General features: G+C 37.3%; 1 protein-coding gene and 1 long non-coding RNA gene across 3 annotated transcripts; both read right to left on the bottom strand.

The window, feature by feature from the left end:
• Positions 1 to 3,334: 3,334 nt before the first annotated feature.
• Positions 3,335 to 4,993, bottom strand: LOC112461984. Of its 2 annotated transcripts, XR_003041612.1 has the most exons (4): positions 4,904 to 4,993; positions 4,726 to 4,727; positions 4,586 to 4,689; positions 3,335 to 3,459 (listed from the first exon to the last, which is right to left on the bottom strand). It is a non-coding gene; the product is annotated as an uncharacterized LOC112461984 (long non-coding RNA). The 2 variants fall into 2 exon arrangements; XR_003041611.1 differs by lacking the exon at positions 4,726 to 4,727.
• A 1,210-nt stretch (positions 4,994 to 6,203) lies between these two features.
• Positions 6,204 to 7,544, bottom strand: LOC112461985 (uncharacterized protein K02A2.6-like). Its single transcript, XM_025027462.1, has one exon. It carries the CDS (start codon positions 7,542 to 7,544, stop codon positions 6,204 to 6,206), a length of 1,341 nt encoding a protein of 446 aa, XP_024883230.1.
• Positions 7,545 to 9,148: the final 1,604 nt, after the last annotated feature.

The following is a 9,148-nucleotide window of genomic DNA, read 5'->3' as shown; positions in this document are numbered from 1 at the left end:
CCGCGGTTCCGCGATTGTCGAAATGCGTTGTCGCACATTCCTATGCATCTCGCAATAGTTCGATTGACGCGGAAGCTTGATGAACTTCCGCGTCCGCGTCAGCGTAAATTGAGGAGTCTTTCGAAAGACAATTTCCTCGAAGTCTTTCGAAAGGCTATTCTATAATTTTATTATAAATAATTTAATAATTACCCGTTGTAATTTCAGATTACAACAATACACATGTTCTCCGGGGCAAAGCCCGACGGGGCATGCTAGTATTAAATATATATTTAGGTGTTGATTAGGTACACCATTCCTATGGCGGGAACCAGTAGGAGACGGTAGCATTTTCCATTTTCATTCGTCGGATGAATACTGTTCGACTCGCAACTGCCACATCACCATGTAAGCCTCTCGCTGTATTTTTTATATAAAAAAGACTTACGATCCTGTTACGAAATAACCTCTGTATCTTTTATGCAAAATATTTATTGTACCCTGTTGTACCCTTTGTATTCAGGTGCTGAAGATGGTCCAATCCGGGACCAAAACGTTCAATATTTAATAAATATATGAGAAGGAAAAAATAATACTGTTATACTTGGGATGGCCGGAGTAACTTATTAACAACACTATACGTAATTGAATACTCGTTCTTTATTCGGACGTTCACTGCTCGCTGTCTCGTGTGTTAATGCTTCCGTCCGTTACTCTATCGACGCTATCTCACGCTTACTCGCTCACATACATTTTAGGGCTTATACATATGTAACATCTTTCCCTTTCTCAGAATAAACGTTTACCTTACAATCTATATTACAGTTGTGTCTCGACGTACAAAAGTCTTTGGTAATAAGTAATACAATTGCACGTTGCTTGTAACCTACTACCCCACATAGCACATAATATTGCAGAAATCTTGCAGCAATATTATTTTTTCATTGCAATATTACAATAAAATGTATCAGAAATATTGCAGTAATATTACTGAGATATCTCAGTAATATTAAAATGTCCGCGAAAATGAATATCAGTAATATTACTGATATGTATTGTGACGTTGCACCGAGTGCAAGTCACAGTTTTTCCCATCCCCATCTTTGTATTGCGCGCGTACTGCCGAGTTTATAGTTTTCAGGAAGAAGCGGCCGGAGGGCCCGTATCGATGGCGTGGCGCCATCCGCCGGTGCGGTGAAGCGCTCTGATCTAGAGGGCCGCGAGTCGAAGCCGCGGAAACGATCCCGGCACTGTTGGGTCGATCGCGAGCGTGGGTTGACGTAGAGAGAAGGCCTTCCCGTTGCGCCGGGAATAAGCGAGGGCGGCGGCCCTAGGAGTTACGTTGTGAAGGAAGGAAAGACGAGATGTAAACGACCAACAATCCCGGACCGCAGGTATCGGGGAACAGCGGGGCGGATTGTCGAGTACCGTTTCGCGTTATTTTTGAGAGAGACGCGTAGGTTTGCTTGAGAGTTTCCTTACCTACGCGTCATTGTCGTGAATCCCTTGCCGGGATTATCGCTTTTCCGTGTCGTTTCTACGGGTAAGACATAGCCCGCCCGCTGACTCCCCGTAATAATACCGAAGGGGCGTCCGTTTCTTCCCGACTCGACCGGTGTGGTATAAGATTTTGAGTGTAATCGAGTAACGACGAGCGACCGCGTGGCACCGGCCATGGATGTGGCGCGTGTTGCGAGATCAAACCTCGCGGATCGGCTCAACAGTCATTAGAGTTATGTTACCGTTTCGAGCTTTTCGAGATTACCGTTTATGAGTATCGTGTCTATCGATCTGTGTGTAAGATATCTGCGTTTTCGCTAGAGTTAGTTTTCGCGTAGTGAAAGTTTCATCGTGCGGGCTTTTGTGCGTACGGTTGTTCTGGGGCGTGTCGGCCTCCGGGATACGTAAAGTACCGCGCCCGGTACGGGAAGTGTGAGGCGTCGGCATACCGGACATAGAGTCAGCCTTCTCGAAGAAGGTGCCCGAAATCGGCCTCGATTACCGTTCAGAAATTTAGAGTGAGATTTACTCCGGCTGAGAGTACCGCACGCCCCGGGCTGAATTAGGCGTGAGTATCACGTGCTCGCGGTGTGGACCGTGCGGCGAGGCTTCGCGTTATTTATGAGAGGTGTTATGTGAGAACTCCTATATTGCGTGTATTGTTTAGTTTGCGGAAAACTTTGAGTTATATTGCGTGTATCGTTTAGTTTGCGAGGAACGTTAAGTTATATTGCGCGTATCGTTTATTTTGCGAGAGATTATTGTGCGCGTATCGTTTATTTTACTCTTTCGTTAGTTAGCGTGGATTATGGTGATTGCGGGTATTATTCCGTCGGCGTATCTTATTACTTTTCGCGTATTTCTTAGCGTAGACTATTTCGTGCGTGTATTTTTTCATCGGCGTATATTATTGCGCTTCGCATACTTCTATTGCGAGTACAAGTTACTCGTACGTTTTTCCGAGAATATTAGTTCTGCGTCCGAGTTTGTTTATAACGCGCGAACCCTTCAAACGACCTTGCGTGGTCGGGGAATTGCGATGGATCGCGGTGGATACTTATTCGTTCGCGTCCTGTAAGTTGTACCGCTATTATCACGCTTTATCTTATATTATATTTTGATTTACATGTTACTTGAGTGCTTTCTTTTGTGTTTGTTTCGCCTCGCCAAGGTCAAACCCCTCTGCATTCGGCCTATGTAAGGACCACGACCCTCCAACGAAATTCCTGAGCAGTCGTTGCGATCGGCCAGAGCGGATGTGTCATAACGTGTGAATTAAGAGTTGTGTCGATAATTAGAGTTTATGTCGGATCTTTGTAGAGTTCATGTAGAGTATTTTTCGCGGGTGAGAGAGACGCGTAGGCTTGCTTGAGAGTTTCCTTGCCTACGCGCCATTTTAGAGTAAACGGTGGTGTGGCCGTATCCACACCTGGCGCCCAACATTGTTTTGTATCGCTTTCGAGATCCGCTCCGCCACCCGATCATATATTTGCTACGCGCTTTAGTCCCGCCTCCCGCCTCGGGGAAAATCATATAGAGAAATTAGCGTCGCAGTATTTCAGTAATATTGCGGTAATATTACTGCAATATATCAGTAATATTACGGTAAAATTACTATAATATTATCGTGATATTTGTATAATATTACTAGGAATTAAAAAACCATTTTAATAATTTTTATTAAATTTTATTAAATTATTTTTAATAGTATTGTTACATACAATTTTAAAATAATATTGATATTGTAAACGCAATAATATTATATGTGTAATATTAGATAATATTTATTTAATATTGCTAAAAATTAAAACATTTTAATGAATATTATTAAATTTTATCAAATTGTTATTTTTAATAATAGTATTACATACAATATTAAGAAAATAATATTGATATTATCTTTCTATCTCTTTCTTCTTCAAAACTGCTCCATGCTACTCTGCACTGTATGAATTTCCACTGATAAAGAATGACGTAACACTATAACATAATACAAAAACTGTAATTATTATTTATATCTAATTATACAAGGTGAGTTTTATTTTGTATGCTAATTATCTTCACTAATTATCTCAGAAAGTATTGGTTTATTGGAAAAATGTTTCAGATAAAAGTTGGAGGGTTTATAGAGGAATAATGGATGATCTTATTAGATTTTGAGTCTGGAACCCATGTTGAGCCCAGTAGGGTCCAAGTCAAATTTTTTAAATAAAAACTCCCTTTTTTTATTACATCATCTTTTTCTACTAATTAATATAAACAACTTTTGTCTGAAACATTTTTTATTTGCCTTATACTTTTTGAGATATTTAAGAAAAATTTGATAATTTTTTTAATATTTAGCTTATATCTTGATAAATGCTTGTCGGAGGGGAAAATGATATAATGATTTTTTGACTTGATATGATCTCAAGAATATGCTATTGCAATAATACCCTAATTTCTTTAAATATTTGTGTATACATTTTTTTGAAGCTTTCATGTGTACACAATTGTTTAAAGAAATTAGAATACTATTGCGACAGTATATTCTTGAAACCAAATCAAGTCAAAAAGTCCTGTACCACTTTTTACTCCGACGAACATTTATTGACAAACATCTATTGTAAGCTAAATATTGAAAAAAATACCAAGTTTTCCTTGAATATCTCAAAAAGTATAAGGCAAATAAAAAAATGTTTCAGACAAAAGTTGTTCACATTAATTAGTAGAAAAAGATGATACCATAAAAAGGAGGTTTCTATTTAAATAATTTGACTTGGATCCTATTAGGCTTAACACAGGTCCCGGACTCAAAATCTAATAAAATTGTCTATTGGTCCTCCTTGAACTCTCCAACTTTTATCTGAAACATTTTTCCAATAAATCAATACTTTCTGAGATAATTATAGCAGAGATGATTGGCACACGAAATAAAAATCATCCTGTTTATTTCATATATAATTACATATTAAAACATAAGAGTACGGGGATAAGTATGACGTGTTCCGATATTCACTGTCTATACTGAAAATCTATGGTTAATGTTATACATACACTTTAGATTTTCAGTACTGGATATTAAAATATTAGAACGCAGTTTATACCAAGTTTAAATTTTTCTTACTTATGTATCTAATAAATGAAGCTGTCGCTCAGAAGAGTTTGATAGAAATCAAACTGCTTGGTGCTGCTCTGCGTAAACTTCCACTGATGGAAAGCAACGTAACACTGCAACATAATACAAAAACAGTAATTATTATTTACATCTAATTATATATTTTAAACATAAAAGTAGGTTAAGTATGAATCTGTATTGTGATATTCACTATCTATGAATACTGAAAATCTGTAGTTGATGTTACACGTATACTTTGGATTTTCAGTATTGACGATTAATATTGGAAAGTATGGTTTATATCAAATTTAACTTTTTCTTACTTACATATCTAATAAATAAATATTTTGCTCTTCTATCAAACTACTTGGTGCTGCTCTGGACTGCATAAACATCCACTGATGGAAAGCAATACTGTAACATATAGCATAAGAACAATAATTATTATAAAATCATGTAAATGATTAAATAATTATGGTTAAATCATTTAATTAATGATTAAACTGCTTTTTAGGAGATTTGGGATCGGCATATTTCTATCACGTATCTCCAACTAAGGGCTCCAGTTGGATTAAACTGTTAAAAATTTTGAGGTTAAGTTAGCATCAAGATTTAAGTATGAAGCCGTTAATAAATAATTTTATTAGAGACACGTTCAATAAGGTTATAAAGGCAAATATATGTATTTTAAGATGGTCATTGAAATGATTTTTATGATATTAACGTGGTTTTTGCAGACCATTATGCCACGTAATCTCTATTTTTGGATTTAAAGACAAATCGCCAAATATATATGTACAATGTACATATTAGTAATAATTATACAAAAATACTTTTAAAAATGTTTGTGTGAACAATATTTATTAAATAAAGAAAAATTACCTGAAATTGAAACGATTGTTTCTGTGCGGTGTCGTACACGTGATTGCGTGGTCCCACGGAGCCATGCAAGAGACAGCGTGAGAAGTCCGGGAATGGTGGGGGTCGGTGCTGCGACCAAGCGCATAGCCACACACACTAGCGTTCTTCCCTCCACTTACGCACTCAGAAACGTTCTGTTTATCCGTGTGACAAACTCGTAATTTGAAAAGTTTAATATTGATTATATAAGAAATATAAATTTTAAATTTTATCCATTTATTTTATTATCAATTTACTTACTGGCTCTTAATTAAAAATTAATTGTACATATAATTACCTTTTATTATTACAAAACAAATAACAAGTTATAAAATTAAATACCACCACTTATAAAATTTATCTTAATCACTTTTATTCCCCAAAAGTACAAGTCAGTCTCTTTTGATTTCATCACATTTTTTTATTTAGATTTTTCTTTCTTTCAGTCCAAAATTCTTTAACTGGTATATATTATCTGTGCAATACGTATGATTGTGTGATACCTTAATAACGTCTTAATGACGTCAATAAGATGTCATTAAAATGTCATTTGACATTATTTTGCTACTTAAAGTATTATATTTCAACAATATATTGCAGCAATATTACTGTAATATTTCAATATTATTTAAAAACGTGTAATACATCAGGAATATTTCTGAAATATTTCATTGTAATACGTAATATTTCCACTATATTGCAATATTACTGCAATATTTCTGCAATATTATGTGCTGTGCATTATATAATCCTTTAGGTGATTTGGTAACTTTCTGTCTCGTACAGGCCTACTTTGCGTTACATTAAGATCAGCACTTGGTTCTGACTTCGTTGCAACAACAGAGTCATCCTGCGACTCCGATTCGGTTTTTACCTTGACATTTTGCTCTGATATTATTTTAACATCTTCGTCGGATTTGCTAGGCCCTGCACGATTAAATTTCTTGACATGCGCTACATTTCGTTTAAACATTTTTCCATCCGCATTTTTAATCGTTACATTATCACCGGCTCGATCAACTACCTCGTACTTAACGCTTTCATACGCCGGATTTAATTTATCCCGCTTTATCGTTTTTAGTAGAACAGTGTCACCCAATTTCAACTCACTTTCTTTCGCATTGTTCCGCAAATTATATCGTTCTTTACTTTTAAGCTTTTTCTGAGCATCCCTATCTCTAATAGCTTCATCTAGATTATTTCTGATCCCTTGCAATTCTGGCATTTTAGTTTTTATCTTTCGACCGAACATTAGTTCCGCTGGCGAAACCCCTGTCGATGCTTGTGGAGATAAGCGATACATAAACAGATAGTCTAATATCTCTTGTTTCCAGTCTTTTCGTTCAAGCTGTGCAATTTTTATGCGTTTAAGAAGACTGCGATTTTGTCTTTCGACTTTCCCATTTGCTTGGGGCCAGTACGGCGCTACATGAACAAGTTTAATACCGCACCTAGACGTGTATTCCCTCATTTCTTCGCTCACTAATTGTTTTCCGTTATCAGATATTAATCTATTCGGATAACCATACCTCGCGAATATATGTTTCAATCTATCAATAATTGCTGCCAACGTAATTGATTGCATTATCTCTATTTCATAGAACTTACTGTAATAATCAATAATCACGAATATGAAATCTCCGGAAGGCAAAGGCCCAAGGAGATCCATCGCTAAACATTCCCACGAACTATCCGGCAGCGCGTTTGGTTTCAACGGTGAGATATTAGCTGTCTTTTGCACTATTTGGCAGCTCTCACACGTTTTTACAAAATTTTCCGCATCTTTATCGATTTCTGCCCACCAAACCTTACTTCTTAGCTTATCCTTCATCGCAACAATACCTGGATGTCCCTTATGCGCTATTGATAATACTCGCTTCTTTAGCTTTTTAGGTAGGACAATTCTCGTTCCCCGTAACACAACATTATTATACACACAAAGTTCGTCTTTAATTGCTTTTATCCGCGTACTGGATATTGACTCCCAGTTTCCTGTCGCAATCGCTTGCCTAACTTCACCTAACCACGAATCTTTGCGCGATTCTACTTCCACTTCTTCGATAGACATTGCTCTCGGCGCACTCTCTTTTGCAACCCACGCGATAAACAATTCATCCTCACACTTACTTTTCTCCCCCTCGTTATTACCTATTTTTAATAAACGAGATAACGGATCTGAAATATTACTCTTTCCACTTTCGTATATCACTTTGTATTTGAACATTTGAAGTCTTAGCACCCACCTCTTTATGCGGCTGCATGGCTTTGATCTTGGTGCAAATATACATTCTAAGACTTTATGGTCTGTGACCAATTCAAACTTAATACAAAAAGCCAATATTTAAATCTTTCACACGCATAGACAAGTGCTAAAGCTTCTTTTTCTGTCTGTGAATATCTTCTCTCATAATCAGTTAAATTTCGACTCGCAAAGCTTATAATTCGCCATTGTCGATCCTGTTCTTGTGCTAAAACACAACCTATGCCTACCGGGCTAGCGTCTGTAACTACTCTAGTTCTCGCATCCAGATTATAAATACCTAGCGTTTCTGCATCCGTCAGCTTATCTTTCAGCGTCTGAAATGCGATTTTCTGTGGTTCACCCCACACGAATGGTTCGCTCTTTCGTGTAAGCCTTCTTAAAGGTTCGCTAATTGTCGCCATATTTGGAATAAACGCTGCACAAAGTTGACCAACCCCAGGAAACTTCTGACTTCTTCTGGCGTTTCGGGTTCTCTGAAGTTCTGTACTGACTCAACTTTCGATCGCATTAATCGGTAACCTGACCCGTTTACTATAAATCCCAAAAATTCAATCTCCTTAACCGCGAAAACGCATTTATTTTTATTAAGTGTCAAGCCCTTCTCTAAGAGTCTATCAAGTACTTTCTGAAGTTTCCGATTATGATCTTCCTAAATTCTTTCCATAAACCACAATATCGTCTGCACTATTTATTACACCCTCAAGATCTCGTAAAATCTCTTCCAATGTTTCTTGAAAAATTTCCGGCGCACAGTTTAAACCGAAAACTAACTTCTTAGATCTAAATAGACTACAATCCGTACTAAACGTAGTAATACTTCGCGTATCTTCATCAAGCTCAATTTGATTAAATGCTCCTCAAATATCTAATTTTGAGAAACACTTCGCTTCTCTTACTTTATCAAGTAGTTCTACAAATACAGGTAACGGGTTTCGTTGACGAGTTATTGCCTCGTTTACTTTACGTAAATCTAAACAAAGACGTATTTCTCCCGACCTTTTAACTATCGGTACTATTGGAGATACCCAGGGCGTCGGCCCTTTTACTCTTTCAATAATATCATCACGTAACAGTTTCTCTATCTCTTGTGATAACGATAGCGATTGTAAGCGAGCGAATGAGACGATGAGACGGAGCGTTATAGGGAGCGTTATAGGGAATAATGGCGACAGCCAATGAGCGAGCGAAGGAGTTAGCCGAGATGGCACTAGAGCGTGAGCGTTGGTAAGCGTGTGTGTGTGTAAGAGAGTCAGTGAGTTAGAGAGAGTCAGAGAGTTAGGAAGGTAGAAGGTGCGTGAAAGACGAGAGAGTAACGCGAGATTAACGAGCGAGCGTGAACTAAGAGCGTAGGGCAGAGGCCCAAAACGAGTGTATTTCCAATAAGTGTATTCAGCGTGATTTAATTAAAG

Source organism: Temnothorax curvispinosus, unplaced genomic scaffold (assembly GCF_003070985.1).
Source record: "Temnothorax curvispinosus isolate PA1 unplaced genomic scaffold, ASM307098v1 QBEX01011937.1, whole genome shotgun sequence".
In the NCBI taxonomy this organism is placed as follows: Eukaryota; Metazoa; Arthropoda; class Insecta; order Hymenoptera; family Formicidae; genus Temnothorax; species Temnothorax curvispinosus.
This window is presented reverse-complemented; position numbering and strand designations above follow the sequence as displayed.

Excerpts from the sequence above, each read along its gene's own strand:
- LOC112461985 (XM_025027462.1), bottom strand. The coding sequence starts at position 7,544 with ATGTCTATCGAAGAAGTGGAAGTAGAATCGCGCAAAGATTCGTGGTTA.